General features: G+C 35.0%; 1 protein-coding gene across 2 annotated transcripts; it reads left to right on the forward strand.

Moving 5' to 3' along the window:
• The first annotated feature begins 11,541 nt into the window (after window positions 1-11,541).
• LOC146164293 (mitoferrin-1-like) lies at window positions 11,542-18,922 on the forward strand. Of its 2 annotated transcripts, XM_083381858.1 has the most exons (4): window positions 11,542-11,773; window positions 13,868-14,093; window positions 15,528-15,584; window positions 17,746-18,922. In XM_083381858.1, the coding sequence occupies exons 1-4, from the start codon at window positions 11,612-11,614 to the stop codon at window positions 18,324-18,326; spliced, it is 1,026 nt and encodes a 341-aa protein (XP_083237984.1). In that variant the 5' UTR covers window positions 11,542-11,611; the 3' UTR covers window positions 18,327-18,922. The 2 variants fall into 2 exon arrangements, with proteins under 2 accessions (XP_083237984.1, XP_083237983.1); XM_083381857.1 differs by lacking the exon at window positions 11,542-11,773 and having other exon boundaries at window positions 13,483-14,093.
• Window positions 18,923-20,682: the final 1,760 nt, after the last annotated feature.

The raw sequence follows: 20,682 nt of genomic DNA on the forward strand, positions 1-20,682 counted from the left end.
TGTTTTTGCCGTTATTATATGGGCCGAAAATTTATTTTCGGGACATATCTTGTTTTTGCCGTTATTCTTTTTTGGTTTCCTATGGTTTCCTATGGTTTCCTATGGTTTCCTATGGTTTCCTATGGTTTCCTATGGTTTCCTATGGTTTCCTATGGTTTCCTATGGTTTCCTATGGTTTCCTATGGTTTCCTATGGTTTCCTATGGTTTCCTATGGTATGTTTCAGACCGATTATTGTCCGAAGCTTTATAGAAAAAGTAGACATCGTAGAACCTTCAAATTTTCAGACATGGCGTAGAGTGGTATGTAGGTGCTTTGTAAAAGTTTATGAGGCTGCACCCCCAGGGGCCTTTGCTTGGGGGGTAAAAACCTGAAATATTGCGTTTTAGCACTTTGTAGCTAACGACTGCCATCTAGCAGCAGAAAAACTTTCATACAGAATTCGTTCATATTCGCTTGCTTTGTTCAGCTTGCGAAGGGACGAAGCGACTTGCCGCCTGCTGGGCTATATTGTCCCGCGCGTGAGACTTTCATTGTGCGAAGTGGCACGTCCTAAACTGGGCTCGTGCGACTTGCATTTTAAAACGAGGCTTCTCTTTAGTAAAATTGCTTAATGCTGTTAAGAAACAACTTATTTTACCGCCGCAAATTTAAATGCGAAATCTGGTGGCAACTCTAATCCAACATATCAACACCAGGCCTACACAACTTAAAATTGTGTGTTGATATGTTGGATTGGAGTAACATACTATACAGGTGGAAATAGCAAATATTCTCCAAATACGATTTTTCCAATATTCTCCAAATCGTATTACATCGTATTGTCGCGGTAATACACAAAGAGGTAAGGCCGTGAATAAAGTTTCACCCACCGTACAATTAACGGAGGGAAGCATTGCGAGTAGAGATGTTCAAAGCAGAATATCGGCGAATCATTTATAATGCTTGCTTTCAAGGCGGCGTTAGTTTTTTTTCGGGCGACCAATTACTTCGCGATAATCTTCGCCTAATAATGAAGTGTCAATAGGGTGTATTTACCGCAGCAAGTTTAAATGCGAAATCTTAAGGCAGTCTACGCCTCTCTGTTAGCACCTGTCGTGCATCTTGCTCCAACCAGCATACTACCAACATCAGGCCTAAACATCTAGCAAAACTTTCGATTTAATAGTTTGCGTATTGAGAACATAATAGTGTTTTTCATATTGTTTAAAACTACAGTTTTAAAGCCTGTTTTAACAGTGATGGCTCGGACCAAGCCATGGTAAAAAATTACCGAGTAAAATTTTGCAAAAGTAGAGCAAACCATAGGCGTTAAACCATTTTTAGTCTTTAAGAGAATGATAATATTTGATTTTCAAACACGTAAGCTGGTCAAAATGTAATAAAATGGCCATACGCATTATCTACGTAAATTATATTTATCAAATATATGTTTCGATCATTCCCCAAAATCTACGTCATATTGGAACCCCTTTCGCATCAAAGGCATAAGTTAAGTGAGGAAGTTTTCGGCCCATATCTGTTTTTGCTTGCAGAAACAAGTTAAGGAAAATGAAACACAAAATATATAATATAAAGTACGCAACACAAATATTAAAAAAAAAATTAAAAAAATTAAAATAAAGTAAAAATTTAAAATAAACACTGAGCCCTGAAAGTATACCCCCTGACAAAATATACAACAACCGCACCCCCGTCTAGTTCTTTTTTGGTTTCCTATGGTTTCCTATGGTTTCCTATGGTATGTTTCAGACCGATTTTTGTCCGAAGCTTTATAGAAAAAGTATACATCGTAGAACCTTCAAATTTTCAGACATGGCGTAGAGTGGTATGTAGGTGCTTTGTAGAAGTTTATGAGGCTTCACCCCCAGAGGCCTTTGCTTGGGGGGCAAAAACCTGAAATATTGCGTTTTAGCTCTTTCTAGCTAACGACTGCCATCTAGCAACAGAAAAACTTTCATACAGAATTCGTTCACATTCGCTTGCTTTGTCCAGCTTGTGAAGTGACGAAGCGACTCACCACCTGCTGTGCTTTATTGTCCCGCGCGTGAGACTTTCATTGTGTGAAGTGGCACGTTCAACACTGGGCTCGCGCGACTTGCATTTTAAAAAGAGGCTTCTCTTTAGTAAAATTACTTAATGCTCTTAAGAAATAACTTATTTTACCGCTGCAAATTTAAATGCGAAATCTGGTGGCAACTCTAATCCAACATATCAACACCAGGCCTACACAACTTAAAATTGTGTGTTGATATGTTGGATTGGAGTAACATACTATACAGGTGCAAATAGCAAATATTCTCCAAATACGATTTTTTCAAATATTCTCCAAAACGTATTTCATCGTATTGTCGTGGTAATACACAAAGAGGTAAGGCCGTGAATAAAGTTTCACCCAGCGTACAATTAACGGAGGGAAGCATTGCGAGTAGAGATGTTCAAAGCAGAATATCGGCGACACATTTATAATGCTTGCTTTAAATGCAGCGTCAGCATTTTTTCGGGCGACCAATTACTTTGCGATAAGCTTCGCCTAATAATCAAGTGTCCGCTGCAAATTTAAATGCGAAATCTTAAGGCAGTGTACGCCTCTCTGTTAGCACCTGTTGTGCATGTTGCTCCAACCAACCTACCAACATCAGGTCTAAACAACTAGCAAAACTTTCGATTTAATAGTTTGCGTATTGGGCACATAATAGAGTGTTTCATATTGTTTAAAACTACAGATTTAAAGTCTGTTTTAACAGTGATTGCTCGGACCAAGCCATGGTAAAAATTTACCGAGTAAAAGTTTGCAAAAGTATAGCAAACCATAGGCGTTAAACCATTTTAAGTCTTTGGGAGAATGATAATATTTGTTTTTCAAACACGTAAGCTGGCCAAAATGTAATAAAATGGCCATACACACTATCTACGTAAATTCTATTTATCAAATATATGTTTCGATCATTTGCCAAAATCTACGCCATATTTGAACCCCTTTCGCATCAAAGTTAAGTGGGGAATTTTTCGGCCCATATCTGTTTTTGCTTGCAGAAACAAGTTAAGGAAAATAAAAAACAAAATATATAATATAAAATACACAACACAAAATATTAAAAAATAAAAAGTATTAAATAAAAAAAAAATGAAAATAAAAATAAAAATAAAACATAAAAAATGAAAAATAAAAAATAAATAAATTAAAAATCAAAACAAAAATGAAAAAAAAACTAAATAAAAAAAATAAATAATAAAAATAAAAACATTAAAAAATAAAAATAAATAATTAAGTCAATCAAAAAAATTAAAAAAAAAAATTGAAAAAAAAAAAAATTAAAAATTAAAAAAAAATAACACTAAACCTTGAAAGTATACCCCCTGACAAAATAAACAACAATCGCACCCCCGTCTAGTCTTTTTTGGTTTCCTATGGTATGTTTCAGACCGATTTTTGTCCGAAGCTTTATAGAAAAAGTAGACATCGTAGAACCTTCAAATTTTCAGACATGGCGTAGAGTGGTATGTAGGTGCTTTGTAGAAGTTTATGAGGCTGCACCCCCAGGGGCCTTTGCTTGGGGGGCAAAAACCTGAAATATTGCGTTTTAGCTCTTTGTAGATAACGACTGCCATCTAGCAGCAGAAAAACTTTCATACAGAATTCGTTCATATTCGCTTGCTTTGTCCAGCTTGGGAAGTGACGAAGCGACTTACCGCCTGCTGCGCTTTATTGTCCCGCGCGTGAGACTTTCATTGTGCGAAGTGGCAGGTCCAAAACTGGGCTCGTGCGACTTGCATTTTAAAACGAGGCTTCTCTTTAGTAAAATTACTTAATGGTCTTAAGAAACAACTTATTTTACCGCCGCAAATTTAAATGCGAAATCTGGTGGCAACTCCAATCCAACATATCAACACCAGGCCTGCACAACTTAAAATTGTGTACAAACTGTTGCTACCAGGCATGGTAATGTAAATCAAAAAACAGCTCCTCTGGTAAGTGTAATTGTTAACCAACGTTTAACGTTCAATAATAGCACGAGAATCAGACTACAGGAAAATATTATTTTTGGAATCGTGGAATATTTGTAAGAAGGGTAACACCATGAACGTCAAAACTGACGTGATGCTTTCTGCATGCTACAAGCACCTGCTGAAGGCCTAGAGGCAGTCGCTAATTATTTTCTTATCGTTTTGTTGCTCGCGTTTATTTCGAGCGTTCAGTGTCAATCACCCTGACGAAGGCGGCTTGTATAGGTTGCCGAAACGTTGGTTAACAATTACACTTACCAGAGGAGCTGTTTTTTGATTTATATTAAAATTGTGTGTTGATATGTTGGATTGGAGTAACATACTATACAGGTGCAAATAGCAAATATTCTCCAAATACGATTTTTTCAAATTGTATTTCATCGTATTGTCGCGGTAATACAAAAAGAGGTAAGGCCGTGAATAAAGTTTCACCCACCGTACAATTAAAGCAGGGAAGCATTTCGAGTAAGGATGTTCAAGGCAGAATATCGGCGACACATTTATAATGAAAAGCTTCGCCTAATAATCAAGTGTCAATAGGGTGTATTTACAGCCGCAAATTTAAATGCGAAATCTTAAGGCAGTGTACGCCTCTCTGTTAGCACCTGTTGTGCATGTTGCTCCAACCAACATGCCAATATCAGGCATAAACAACTAGCAAAACTTTCGATTTAATAGTTTGCGTATTAGGCATATAATAGTGTGTTTCATATTGTTTGAAACTACAGATTTAAATCTGTTTCAACAGTAATTGCTCGGACCAAGCCATGGTAAAAATTTACCGAGTAAAAGTTTGCAAAAGTATTGCAAACCATAGGCGTTAAACCATTTTAAGTCTTTAGGAGAATGATAATATTTGCTTTTCAAACACGTAAGCTGGCCAAAATGTAATAAAATGGCCATACACATTATCTACGTAAATTCTATTTATCAAATATATGTTTCGATCATTCCCCAAGTACTAGGCCATATTTGAACCCCTTTCGCATCAAAGTGGGGAAGTTTTCGGCCCATATCTGTTTTTGCCTGCAGAAACAAGTTAAGGAAAATGAAAAACAAAATATGAAATATATAATATAAAATACACAATACAAAATCTTAAAAAATAAAAAGTATAAAATAAAAAATAAAAAATAAAAATTTTAAAATGAATATGAAAAAAAATAAATTGAAAAAAAAAATAAAAAAAATAAAATCAATTTAAAAAAAAATTAAAACAAAATAAAAATAAACACTAAGCCCTGAAAATATACCCCCCGACAAAATATACAACAACCGCACCCCCGTCTAGTTTCGTCTTGTCTTTGGCAATATCGATCTTACGTCGTTACGTGCCACAACACAACAGTGAAAAGGAGCAATGAAGCGCATGCGGATTTTTAATGAATATGCGACCGAAATCTTAGTTTAAATAAATTTTAGGGGCTGCGAACAAAAGATTAAAAGGAGACGTAGAAATGTTTTTTTAGCCGTCCAGCGTACCGTTAATAGATTTTTTTTAATCCTTTTCCGGCTTATCTTCACCACTGCTTTGAAAAAAAACGAACTTGAACGAAATATGGCTGAATAGCCCAATTATGGTGACGCCGTTAGTTCCTATGTTGTTTGCTCACCTATGGATTATTAATATATTTAAATCAGTGTTGTAAACAAGTCATTTTAAAATGATTTAAGTCCCAGTCAAGTCATTTGTGATATAACTTAAGTCCAAGTCAAGTCTTTAAAAAAAAGGAAGTTACCTCCCAGTCCAAGTCATCAGTTTCTAAACTCAAGTCCCAGTCAAGTCATAATTAGAGAAAGTCATCTCCAAGTCAAACCACTAATAGAATAAAAAAACGATAAACCATTAATATTGGTAATCTGTTCCGATTATAAGCAATAACTCAACTAAAAATAACGAAAAAACAATGTAGCAATCTAATCGTTTTAAGCAGGAAGTCGAACCGGAACCGAACCGGAACTTTATGAACCGGTTTTGGGTCAATTTTATCCGAACCGTAACCGAACCTGAACCGGTTTTTACAAGATTTTAAGGAGCCGAACCGGAACTGAACCGAATAATTTAAAAGTACCTGAACCTTAACCGAACCCGAACCTGTAAATAAAAGCGGTTCGCTCCTGTATGACATCACAACTTCTATTTTACAGAGTCAAGTTACATCATATTCGAAATTTTATGAAAAAATCGTTAATTTTTTTATTTTTTAAGATATTTCAATAATGAGTTGCTGTTTTCTTAATAAGTTACGTAACTTAGATTAAATGACTTACAATTAAAACATTATTCTCTACATTTATCGACCCACATTTTGAGATTTAACGAAAATTATATTGCATCTGAACCGGAACTTTATGAACCGGTTTTGAAATAGCGATGGTCGAACCGGAGCTGAACCGGAACTTTTAAATTCCTCCAACCCGAAACCGGAACTGAACCAGATTCCGAAAAAATCCTTGAACCCGAACCGAACCTGAACCGGAAAAGTCAAACGGTTCGACTCCCTGGTTTTAAGTGCAAAATTTGCGATAAATGTCTCAATTTTATAATAGAATGTTAAATGAAAACATAAAAAGTCAAGTCAAGTCGTTTAAAAACAGTGACTTAAGTCAAGTCATTGACGTAAGTCATTACAACACTGATAGAAACTATACTTTACCGTGGTTTGGCTTCAATTTTCCACATTCCGAAATATTTGCTGACCAATGTTTTATGTAATTTTTAATGCTTGATTACTCAATGTTTCATGGCTGACTAGTTTCTAATAGTTGTGCTGAATCATAGTGACTGGAACGCGTGTTTATGACGTTCTTGCTCTAGTCAGCAGTGCTAAGTTTTAAAATCCTGCTCAATAATTAGACCATTTATGACTTATCACGCTTAGCAAGTGTTTATTGTGACGGCTAGAAATAAGGATGCTTTTTTAGCACTGGTCTGGAATTCTACCACAACGCACATTATTTTGGAAATTGTTTTAGGGTACGGGTGTGGGTGGATTAAGCATATTATTATCAAATAATAATACTTTGACCCAACCAAATAATTGTTTGAATGCTGTATTAGAACTCTAGACCAGCGCCTAATTTTGTTATCAGCTTTGCAAGAATTCCTTAATCACTGCACAATTTTTTGAGTGAAGTTGTGGGTTAGCTTTATCCCACTGCCGGCACTGCCTGAATGGAATGTTCGGTCAGGGTAGGAGCCCACTGTGGAAAGTATGCCAAGTGCACCCGCGAGTTTTGTTCAACCTTTTAAAAGTGCACCCTGAAAAAAATCTGAACTGCACCCCAAATATGTAAAGCGCTTGTGCAGCATACGTTTACAGTGCTATGTGTGCCATACAGAGTGCATCAGAAAATCATAAAGTGCACCCGAGGACCACTTTTTTTACCTTTGTTGCACCCGGTCACCCGGATTTTTTCGCCTGTACACTCGCAAGATCTCGTCGAAATCTGCCATACTTTCCAGCAGTGGAAGGAGCTATCTCCCGCAGTTGCATTTTTAGCCCAGTCTGCATTTCATGGCAATTTTCTCCTAATATATTGCTGTGCATTTCCAAATACTCTGGTTTGTTTCGTGTGTATATGATAGGTGTGCTATAAAGGTCACCTGAATTTCCGAATCCCACCATAAGTCAACCTTTTTTCACCAATCTTAATACTATCACCAGTGCACCTCCCAAGATTTTTGAAGCAATTTGTGTGCACACTTAATATCCAGATTGGAGACTTTGAATATAATGCAAGGAAGATGTTCACGCTATAACTTGAACGTTATTATACCGTTTTTCTAAAATTTCAACGGCTAAAAATGTAGTACCATACTAGAAACCCTTAGTGCAGCAGAAGTTTTGCCTGTTTGAGCGACTTTTTTGGATGCGTTTGCATGTCAAAATTATTTTTCATAAAATATATGCCACAAGTTTTGTGAGTTAGGTAAACCCCCAGTAGACTAGCAATGCTAGTGTTAAAGTCATACTTTTTGAAGTTTAAACATATATATATATATATAATATAACTACCCTGTCTGATTCATGAGTGCTATAAGAGGCCTTGTCTTACGATTGTACTAAAAAAGCCAAAAACAATACAGGAAAACAATATTAGGCAAAACAAAAGGATATATTTAATTGGGACAATTTCGATGGTTAGCCCAGCCTTGCCCAAACTAATTCCATGAATTCTTCCCACAACTGTAGATTGTAGACAAGTAAAGGAGTTTGCCTAAACATAAATATTGATAAAAGTTCGAACTGAAAACTTAGAGGCGAGAAGTCCCAAAAATATCCCAATAAAGCTGCATGAAATGAATTGAGCCAAAGTTTGCCTGGTACATTTTGGGTATTACTAATTAACTTGTCTAGGAATGTTTAAAGTTTTAATTTAAAATAATAATTCAGAATATTAATATTCTAATATTTTTTTTTATTTACTATTTTACAGAGAGATTGGTTATGACATAGCGTTTGGTGACATAATAGCAATTATTACAAATTTTTTTTAGGGTTTTGTAAAAGACAGGGGCGTATGCAGTAATCGAAAAAGGGGTCCTAAATTTTAAACTTAGGGAATTCCCCGTTTTTTCATGTTGTTGGCTAGGGATGCTCAACGTAGAATATCGAATCCTTGGATTCGAATCCAGATGGCCGTTTATTTCTTTATTTTCTATTTTCTTTTTTTCTGCCGTTTATTTCGGGTAATTGGAACCGATATAATTTAATGTTTTACCGCGGATTATTGCGCCTAATTGCACAAACGCGTGTGGTAAGTTGGCCTGTCGCCGCGGCGACCAATTTATAGTACTTGCTTTAAATGTAACCTCGTAGTGCAGTGTCAGCGTTTTTTCGGGCGACCAATTACCGCGTCTCGCGATAACGTTCGTCTAATAATTAAGTGTCAATCAAGCGTTATTGGGCGAGCGGCTAACGTGTAATGTCCGGTGTGGAGTTCGCAATTTCCCTAAATGCGTAAGTTGCAAAAGTAACATAGCGTTGCAAAACGAGCTGGCCGTCCACAAAATGCACTATGGGGTTACTTAAGGTCAACTTTAGGCCAATATTCAGGGAAGTTATGCAGTTATGCACAACGTAATTGTCAAGAATTCGTTTTGTCAATAATAACTTTGTATTCTTTGCAGTACATCATTTGACTGCATAACAGATCATGTTAGTCAAAAAAGAAGCAATAAGACTTAACAATGCTTTCAAAATCAGGACCGAATTGCTTAAGACTTCTGTGTGCAGTGTTGCATTTTCTCACTATTGGCAAAAATATAAGTTTTGGACACAACCTGGACAGTTGACATATTACAGTTTACAGAACGACTTCAGATGACAGTTGTTAAGAATGTTAAACATATGAGAGAGTTTTTTTATTATAATGTACACATGTTAGAAAATTGTTTGGGCGATTTATTGCTGTGATTGTGGGCCCTGTAGAGTAGATTAAGATTAATCCCTTCCCCAAACAAAATCGAGGTTAAATAATTTAATAAAAATATACTAGGATTCGCTATTCTGGATTCGTTATTCTAGATTCGAAACCTATTATTCTAGAATACCTTGGGATTCTACTTTGAACATCCCTATTGATGGCATCATAAAATATAGTGACGGATATGACGTCAAAAAATATCGATGGTAATGACGTCATGAGTTACAAAAAAATCATCAGAAACAGCGAATTAAGGTCCAGCAAAAGCCTACCTTTAGACGCAAAGCAAACACATGCGTCGTCAAAGTGTGTAATCGTAAACTTCTGAAGAAAACTGAAAACAAGAACGTGAAATACATGTGATTGATTTTGGTACATCCTGTATGGGGCTCCGTTAAATTACAAGCACGTCTTTCCGCCACCTGCAATACTAAACCAATCCGGCCCGCAGGCCGTACTTTGCCGACCCCTGTCTTACACCAATATCTGATACTAACGCGGACAGAAAACAGCGAGAAACATCAGCACCATCTAAGCCCTAAATTGATGTTTTAAGCGAGAAAAGGCGGAGACCGTTTAATTTAATATTGTTGATTGTCGAACACACACTTGCTGATCACTGATCAGCCAACCCGAACGAATAATAAAATGCAAAAGAGAAAAAATATCCTGTGTTTACGGTCGACCGAATAAAAGACAAAAAACGTTGTTTTGTGTTTGATTTTGGTTTTGCAATTAGCTTTCAATGCTGGACCCAATTACATTAAAAAAACACGTAGCTTTGGACGGTGAGTTAAACCCTGACAAAAAGAACAAAAACGATAATGTCACTTACAAAAAGGGGGGTCGGAACCCCCAAAAACCCCCCTCTGAATAAACCACTGGTAAGAAGAAGCTTCTACCTCAATTATTTTTTTGATAGCGATTGAGCACTTTGTCGCTTAAAAGAACACTGACACATATAAGACAATATTTTGCAAGCACAGTACATGTTTCACCACAGTTATAGTTATAAAACTTAAACAGTTCAAGTAACCCAATATAAACCATATTTGGATTTTAATACCCCGTTTTTTAATGAGGTTAAAGTGATTATTAGTTATCAGCATGTTTGTGAACTTAATGTAAATATTAAGCACTTTGTGATATAAAAGCACAAATCAGGTTGATATTGGTGACAAGTTATGAGGGTGTTTCATCCAATAGTTAAGGTTGCAATGCACAGAATACTAATAAAAAGTTTATTTTTTCCTATGTGCCTTACAAATGTTTTTTTAGTGAACAATTTTAAAACATGCTATGAATGAGCTGCAAAAAAGTCAGCTCACCGAGGATGCTTAGATGCAGTAATGCACAATTTTCAGTTCAGCTGAAAACAAACATTTGCAAAAAAGGTCAATTAATGAATGGTTTAATTGAATAAATGAAGAAATGTGTTTCATGTGTAAATAAACGTTTATATTTTTTGTAAAAAAGCGTTTTTAATATTAGAATTTGATTATGAAAACTTTGGCACAGAAAGAAGTTGTAAGATAAAAAATTGGCACACCGTCATGATTGAGTTACACCCATGTGTTAGACACTTAGCAACAACAAGCACAGTAGTTTTTTATTGTTGCATAAATTTAAAACTTTTTATGAAAGTGCAATGCACCACAATGTCCAATGCATTAAAAAATAAGTGTTCCAGTAGGTTTTGTTGTTAAGTAAGTGTAGTATGTTGTTTTATTCACAGACTAAACAAAATGTAGGGTATCAAGTTCAATTATTTAATTATGTATATTATATGAATTACTTATTGAGCAATATTCAACTGCCTGAAAAATGCATTTTTTAACAAATCAAACTACATGTATTTTACCAAAAGTGTTTATAAAGCTTCCTAACTCAAGTTAAATGTGAATGATGTTGTTTAGAGTGTTCATCTAACAACAAATATAAAATTGGTTTGCTGCATGAAAAAACAGATGTCTTTTTAAATAATACCCCTTATTTAACTTTCTATAACAGTAAGTGAAAAACCTTCACACTTTCTTTTGGCACCAATTTCATTTTTTAAATTCTTACATTCTGTAGACTAAACTTGGTTATATATTTCAGAATAAACTGTATAAACAACATTTTTGTAACACAACAAGGGAATTGCCCATAAAGAAGATTTCCGACTAGGTTGGATGTCAGTTCTAAAGGAACCCCTAATCAAAAACTTTACTAATATGGACAATGATGAATATGACTCGTTGCCAAAGGAGTGGCCAATGTCTACACATATGCTTGCCGGTGCAGCAGCTGGAATTCTGGAACATGCTGCTATGTACCCTGTCGACTCGATAAAGGTTTATTGGATTTGCTAGTTGGGTGATTGTTCTGCATGGAATCAACAGAAGTTTGGTTAATCACTGGTCAACTATGATTTTACCCTTTAAAAAGCTTTGAAACCAACTATGTATTTTATAAATATGTTCATATATTTTTTTTTGTTTATAATATATTTGTCAAAGGTGGCTGAAAGTCAATTTTATAAGCAACTTATTGTTGAGTGATCACAAGGGATGTTTTAATTGGAATCTCAAAGTATTCTAGACTAATAGGTTTTGATGTATGTCTAAAGTATGTATATTGCAATTAAAAATTGTTTTAAAAAATTATTTAAAATAATTTAGTTACAGAATTGCCATGTTTAGGTAAAAAGGCAATTAACAAGAAAAATAGTGATCTCATAGTTAGAGGTAGGGATGTTCAAAGTAGAATCCCAGGGAATTTAGAATTAGTTTTCAAATCTAGAATAACGAATCCAGAATATCAAAACCTGGTGTATTTTTTATCAATTATTTAACTTCTTTTTGGTTGGGTAGTGGAGGGTTAATCTTAATATATCCTAAAGTGACAGCAATTATTTCCACAACATTTGCGAACTTGTGTTTATATATTGTAATAAAAATAGTCTTTGACATGTCGAACATTCTAAACTACTGCGGTTGTGGAAACTGTATATAATGCATAACTGTATGAAAAACAAAACATAAAACAAATACCAGGTTGTTGCCAAAACCTTATATTTTATCCGTACAGTAAGTACAATCCAACAAATACACTTTAGCAATTCAGTCCCGTTATATAAAACATTGTTGTGTGTCAGTTCTAAACATGAAATGTTATGCAGTCAAATAATGTACTGCAAAGAATACAAAGTTACTATTGTCAGCATTTCATATCCAATACTTTAACCTCACTAAAAATTGGCCTAAAGTCGACCTTGAGTAACCCCTTAGCGTATTTTGTCAAAAGCAAGTGTGTTTTGACGACGTATGTGACTTTTGCCACAGGTATGGCAGAAAGCTGGCGATTTGGTAACTGTTTTGGCTAGGGATGTTCAAAGTAGAATATCGAATCCTTGGATTCGAATCCAATTCAACCGTTTATTTCGGGTAATTGGAACCGATATAATTTAATGTTTTACCGCTGATTGTTGCGCCTAATTGTACAAACGCGTGTGGTAAGTTGGCCTGTCGCCATGGCGACCAATTTACAGTGCTTGCTTTAAATGTAACCTGGTAGTGCAGTGTCAGCATTTTTTCGGGCGACCAATTACAGCGTCTGGCGATAACGTACGTCTAATAATTAAGTGTCAATCAAGCGTTATTGGGCGAGCGGCTAATGTGTAATGTCTGGTGTGGAATTCGCAATTTCCTTAATTGCGTTAAGTTGCAAAAGTAACATATAGAATCAATCGGGGTAAAAAAAAATATATATAAAAAACTAAAACAGCTAGGAAAGTAAGGTATTTTTTGTTTAATAGATCAATGTTATGACACAACACAGAATAAAGGCCATTGCCACAAACTTGGTTGTATAGGAATTACACAAATGTTTTTAATGGTCTTAAAACCTTTTTAACATACAAATTTAACAACTGTTGTTTAAACCAGCATAACTTTACTCAAAGAAAAAAAAATAAAATGGTTGAGGGCTTATTGGTTAGACCAAGAATGTATTTTTTACCTGAAAAAGAAAAAAAAATTATATTTACTTAGGTGTGATGACATTGTTTTTTTTTTTACCCCAACTTTCGCAAAAAAATTTTTTACCCCAAGTTACTATACATAAATAATACTGCACATCAAAATATTGAAATATATCCTATTGTCACTAAACACAGCACTGTCAATTGATAAAGAACAGAGATACCCGACAACTGACAGCCTTCACCTGGAATTTTGCATTGCAAACTGCAATAAAACATGTAAAAAATGAGGAAATCCTTAAATTACACCATGCTCAAGGGGCCATGTTGCCTTATATTGCTTCTGCAAAGATATTGCAGTGCCAGTCAACTACTTCTTGATGTATTTAATTGTAGTAGTGTTTTAATTTACATTAGATGTATATTTTACCCAATGCTTGTTAAATTGAGTATTTTACTTTTTCAGACACAAATGCAAAGTGTACGCTCAGTTTATTACAAAGGTTTACTTGATGCTTTTACAACAATCACCAAGCAAGAAGGTTCAAGAAGGCTTGTACGAGGACTAAGTGCAATGCTAATAGGTGCAGGACCTGCACATGCTATGTACTTTGCCTGCTATGAAAAAACAAAGCATAACCTTACATTAAAGATTAACGGAAAAAAGTGGAAAAATTCTAGTTTAGCCAATGGTTAGTAGCAATTGGTTTTATTTATTTAATTGTGTGTATAAAAAGCACAAAATATTACTGCATATACAAAAAATACCAAGTAATTCCAACAACATATTAGGTGTGATATCTGGTCCTGCACACTGCACAGGAGTGCTGTGCCTGTGGCGCATCCACCATCCAGGGCTTGGGTTTTTGGGGTTTGGACCCCCTTTTTCAAAGTGATATTATCGTTTTTGTTTGTTTTTGACAGGTTTTAACTCACTGTCTGATACAACAAAGTTTTTACTGTAGTTGGGTTACACCTCTTATGCTAATGCGAAACCACAGTAAAATGCTGCTTTTCGTATCTTGTTTGTACCATTGTCGACTGGTAATGCAGGATAATTTTTATTTTTTTATTATTCCTTCAGGTTGGCTGATTAGCAATTGTGTATTCAAGGAAAATTGACAACGCTAAGTCATACCTTCATTTTTTCTCTCTAAAAATGTCAAGTTAGGTGCAGCTAATGTTTCTCGCTGTTCGCTGTCTGGCGCAAATATCTGACGCAATGGCATTTTTTAATTGAAGCAGATACTCTTAAAGAAGGTCTTACAAGTTTTAAAAATGCTGCCTGAAGTTAACAATTGCACACTAATCGGTTATGCAGCATGGCACCTTGCCCGAGTCAACTCATGCACTTATGTTTGCTTTGCGTCTTAAGGTTCCCTTTTCCTTGGCGTATATTTATGATGTCATACCCATCACTATTTTATGACGTTATTTTGGAAAAATAGGGGAATTTCCTTAGTTGAAAATTTGGGTCCCCCTTTTGGGATTTCTATGTATGCCCCTTCAGGATTTTAACATAATCTATGCCTCAATACAAATAGCATCCTTTTTTAGCTTTTAGGATAATCACTTTCAATTGTATATTTTCCTTTTAGCTGCAACATTGGCTTTTTCTTTTTTATCCATATACAATCATGTATATACGTTATAATATATTATATTGCTTAAGTTCTTACAATATATGCAGTAATATACCTAACTACTCCAGCCCTTATTTGCTACATGCCAGGTGAATAAGAAATGAGAAAATATTGGAGGAATGGGATGTGCATAAGAACATTTTCGAAAGTCAAAAAGAAAAACATTTTTTTTTAAAATAATGTTAATTTCAGTTTGACATCTAGATACATATGTGTTGCTAGTAACTTTAAATCACATTTACACACAAGTCTATTTTCATAATAAAATATTGGTGAACATGGATAATGCTTCATGCTACTTTTTTGTTCTTAGTGTCAAAATTTTGAATTGCAGTTTGTAAAAAAATTAACGTAATAAAGACATCTGAGGTCATTTTTGGATATTTTTTATTCAGCAAATTTGGTGCAGACTTGTGTACAATTTCATTGTTCTATTTTACTGCATATGTGTTTCTAGTAACTAACATTAATTTTTATTTTTAGGAACTGCTGGTGCAATTGCAACTTTTTTCCATGACATTGTTATGAATCCAGCTGATGGTATGTTTTATTATTCAAGTTAATTGTGATACATCAATGCTTTATACCTTCCAGGCTCATTTTTATCTTACGTTTTTTGAACAAATTTTATGCGTAGATCAAGTATATTCCTTTTATTATAAAAGAGACAAAAAATTACAAAAGTTTTTCCACAAATTAGGTTACACCAGTTTTGAACAGGCGTATGGAAAACATGTCATTTTATTCTGATACTTATTGCCAATGATACTTTACACGAAAAGCATCACAATCCTGCCTGAAACCAAATGACCTCTCTTTTTTAAGGTTATTTGGCCGGACTTGCTTCACCATTAAAAAATTGCCTCCTACAGTTGCAGTTGTTAACATATTACTCTGTTATAAAGCTATCTTTCAAGGTAGGGTGGCTGTGTTGATTCGAAAATCATAGCTGAAGTTTCTATAAACTAATTTGACACACGATTAGCACTGGTTCCACTCGAACATTGGATGAGCACAGTTTTTAGCACTGAGCAGCAGGTATCTGCTACTTCCCTATATTACATGATATTCCTAGTGTTGAGCATCTTATATTTATTAATATAGACCTCAATGTCTGAGAATTTTCTTTAAATATTTGCATCTGCTGACCTTGGAAATCCGGCGTAATCTATTTGTATTTTGCCAACGTTTGGTAATGTTTGGCCAAGCAATCTTGTAATTTAAAGTTAAAAAATCATTATAAACTTATTTATCTGTAATATTCAGGGATGTGACAAGTGTTTGTATCTTTAACTTAAAGTTGATTTGCATATAAAAATCAAAAAATGTGTTTTTTTTCCTAAAATTATGTGGCAATTGTTTTTGCAAACGTAAAGTATGCTGTTTTAAATTAACCTATTTCCTAATAACTGGCGTTTGGGTCATGGCTATTTTTGCTAGTAGACTTAAGTATCACCGTATGTGAGTCACTATATGCACTTTTAGATTTTAAGGCCGAATATGACTGAATATTAATATTCAACAATATGAATATAATTTTTTTTAAATAATTCTGATTGCTGACTAAGTTAAGTTGCTTTGAGTAATGTGTAAAAATTTTTGATCGATATCTTGTTAAATTCCAAGGATATTACATGATGAAATTTCGAGCTGCGTGTTCCCATTTTTTTTAACTATTTGGTAATGTTTATTAACTGTTGCTACCAGGCATAGTAATATAAATAAAAAAACAGCTCCTCTGGTAATTGTAATCCTTTACCAACATTTCGGCAACCTATGCAAGTCGCCTTCTTCAGGGTGAATGACACTGAACGCTCCAACAAGCTGTTTTTTATTTATATTTGGTTATTTGTTTACCATGGTATGTGTACTGTTTTGACTAAGAACGATATTAAAAAAGCAACGGACGATCCAATTTTAGGTTGTTTAAATGCTATACTTTTTTTAAGTTGTGAGTGTTTTTTTTTTAATACTGTCACTGCCATGCATATCATATGGCCATGAAGGCGAAACCAACCATTCAACAATGAATAGATTTATGTCACAAGCATAAGGCTTCTCAGCAGAACCGATCCAGCATTTTTCGTGGTCATTTTGGGATGATGTCAATACGCCATAGCGTGACGCCACAAAACAAGTAACTTAAGAAGCACGATATCCAACTAAAAATAAGACTGAATTTATTGCGATTGTTTGCGACGAATTAAGAAGACGAACAAAAAAATTACCACCCATGTGCATTTTTTATAAAACAATGCCGCCATCTCCATGTATGTATTTAACCTCAGATTTCAGTTGCATATGTATGCACTACATGGAACGACAACCTCTGGTTTCCTAAGGTTACTTGTTTAAGACTTTCCGTTATGACGTAGCTTTGTTCATCTCTAAAACTAAACTAAAATAGCGGAACATTTATGTCGACAAATCGGCCCTGAAAATCGGGATTGTCCCGGCTAAAACGGGACGTATGGAAACCAACATGGGCCTATTGTACCTGGTTTGGAACATTGATCTACATCACATATTTATCTAAAAGTCTATTTTAAAGTATATCCGCATGAAGATGTTGCATATCATAAATCTTCTGTACAACTAAGAGCTTATACACCATTATAGTAATACTTTGCATACTAGGCCTACTAGGGTGATAAAATTCTCAAATTTAATACAGCAATCAATAAACAAAACTTTTTTGCAGTAATAAAGCAACGAATGCAGATGTACAGCTCATCCTATACAACATGCCGTAGTTGTCTTTTGCATACTTATCACACTGAAGGGATACGTGCGTTCTACCGCAGTTTTCCTACTCAGCTCTCAATGAATCTTCCATTCCAGATTGTGCACTTCATGATATATGAATTCACCCAAGAAAAGTTAAACCCAACAAGGACTTATAACCCTATCAGTCATGTTTTGAGTGGTGCAGCAGCTGGCGGCGCGGCAGCATTTACCACTAATCCTTTGGATGTTTGCCGTACTCTTTTGAATACGCAAGAATCAAAACAAAATAATACTATACGAGGCATTCGCCAAGCTGTGGAGATCGTTTACAGAACAGATGGTATTAGGACTTTTTTTCGTGGTGTCACTGCCAGAATTTGTTACCAAATGCCCTCAACAGCAATATCATGGATGGTTTATGAATCATTTAAGTACCTGTTGTACGGCCAGCAGATTCAAGCTCAAAAAGAACATTCTGAATCTAAATACGTTTATACACCTGCTTCTTGGGTTCCTGGATGTACAGGAACAATTTTAAACCCACCAAACAAGTAGTTGCTTTGTTTTATGTAATGATTTTCCAACTGTACCCTGCTGTACGGCCAGCAGGTTTCAAGCTCCTAAGAACAATTGGAATCCAAATACGTTTATACACCTGCTTCTTGGGTTCCTGGATGCACAGGAACAATTTTAAACCTGCCAACAACTAGTTGCTATGTTTTATGTAATGATTTTCGAGGTGTAAATGTTTAAAACATGAATATTTTACAATCAAAAAATACCTCAACACAATATAAGCAACAGCTAGGTAGCTGTGGTTAAAGCCTTAAAGGGGTAACAGTCAAAGAGAATTTACTTTTAATTAACATAAAAAGCTTTGAGAAAAGTGTCGTATAAATTCAACAAAGAAACAAATAGATCTGAAAGAAAAAACACATCAATTTCCTTTGGCATCACTAACCTCCTAATTCAATTTTTTTTCTGGTAAATGTGTTAACCCAATGTAATTTTAGTATCGATTAGTTCCATGTTATGTCAGTATTTTTTTTATTGAAGTGCTATATTGTGGGGCAAACTAACGCCAGCCACTTATGTTTTTTTGTTGTGCTTATAGGCAGAATTTAACAATAAATATTTTGTGCAAATGTTTACGTTCGGCGACATAACACATTTTAGATTTGATATCAGATGTAACGTCATACCGTAACGTCACAACTCCAGTAATGTTAAGATATGGTTGCCATAAGTTCTTTGAAAAGCGCTGACCCAATTCAAAAATATTACTTCTTAATATTAAACGAATTGGCTAGTGTCAAAATTTTGACCTACTGTTTCAAAACATATAAGTTTGCTTGATATAACTAACTTTTTTTTCGAAAGTGACTACCATTAAGTATGTAAAAGCATAAAAATCAGAATGTGTGCTTTATGAAATTTACCAAAACTATCTGGAAAGAAGTGACGTTAACAGATTATAAGACCAAGTCAAGGGATAACAAAATAAAACGTTAAACTTTTAAAATAGGTAAACTAGACCTAATATTAGCTAATAGATGAAAAATACCCGCTTTGTCCAGGTTAAATACAGTATTGATAAAACGACTAGTATATCGTAGTTGGAACGGCGATGTAAATTAATTACACCTACAATAACCACGATAATTTACAAAGTCTAGCCGACCTGAATTTTGTCGGGTTAAACAACGTTGTAACCAGCGAGTCGAACCGGAACTTTATGAACCGGTTTTGGGTCAATTTTTTCCGAACCTGAACCGTTCTTTGAACGACTGTAAGGAGCTGAACCGAATAATTTGATGAACCTTAACCGAACCTGTTAACAAAAGCAATTCACTCCAGCATGACGCAACAACTTGTATTTTAAAGACACAAGTTATGCCATGTTTAAAATTTTTTGAACAAATTTGAATGTTGATTAAAGAAACGTTGTTTTTTAAATTTTTTTTCGATATTTCAATAATGAGTAGCTATTTTTTTAATACGTCACATAACTTTGATTGAATGACTTACCATTCAAAGAATATTCTCTACATTTGTTGACCCACATTTTTTGGTTTAACGCAACTTATGTTTATATTCGAACCGGAACTTTATGAATCGGTTTTGAAATAACGATGGTCGAACCGGAGCTGAACCGGAACGTTTAAATTGCTCCGAAACCGGAAATGAACCGTGTTTCGAAAAAATCCTTGAACCCGAACCGAACCTGAACCGGAAAAGTCAAACGATTCGACTCCCTGGTTGTAACATGTCCGTGTTGGTTTGCTAGCCGTGTGCTATACACCCATATTATTAAAAATGAACATAACCAAAAAGTTATGTTACGGATAGCGTAAGATCTTCGTCATGGGTATAAATAATGCGAAAATAGTTTTTCAAATGCCATAACATAACACGTGTAGAGAAACGACGCATGTCTGTTTGTACTTGTAATTATAGCGCGTTCGCCTGGTAAAGTGTTAAATATTTCACCTAGATACTCATTTCCTTTCGTGGCCGTTCTGGCAAATCTAGCCGACATTCGACTCAGCTAATCTCCATCGCAGTCGCTCTTGTGCTATATATAGTGTCACGCTGCTGTTGGATAAAACACTACAGTCAACAGATGCATGCCTTACTTGCGAGACCCGTTTTTACTGCGCTGTAAGCTCTTTTATTGAAATCGAGCTATGCTAAATTATGTGAATGTACAATAAATCTATAAGCGACCACAGTATGCACTTTGAAATGCTATGACAGTTTGTTTAGTTTCGATTCAGTGGAGTTCAGATAGCACGGTGGTCATGTCTCACCTGTTGAAATATACATTGGTGACCCCGACGTGATATGAACATGCAAATAAATCCTTCTGAATAAAATTTTATGCATACTGTCAGGTTGCTCAGAAAGTATG

This window comes from Ascidiella aspersa, chromosome 2 (genome assembly GCF_963924565.1).
Source record: "Ascidiella aspersa chromosome 2, kaAscAspe10.2, whole genome shotgun sequence".
Classification (NCBI taxonomy): domain Eukaryota; kingdom Metazoa; phylum Chordata; class Ascidiacea; order Phlebobranchia; family Ascidiidae; genus Ascidiella; species Ascidiella aspersa.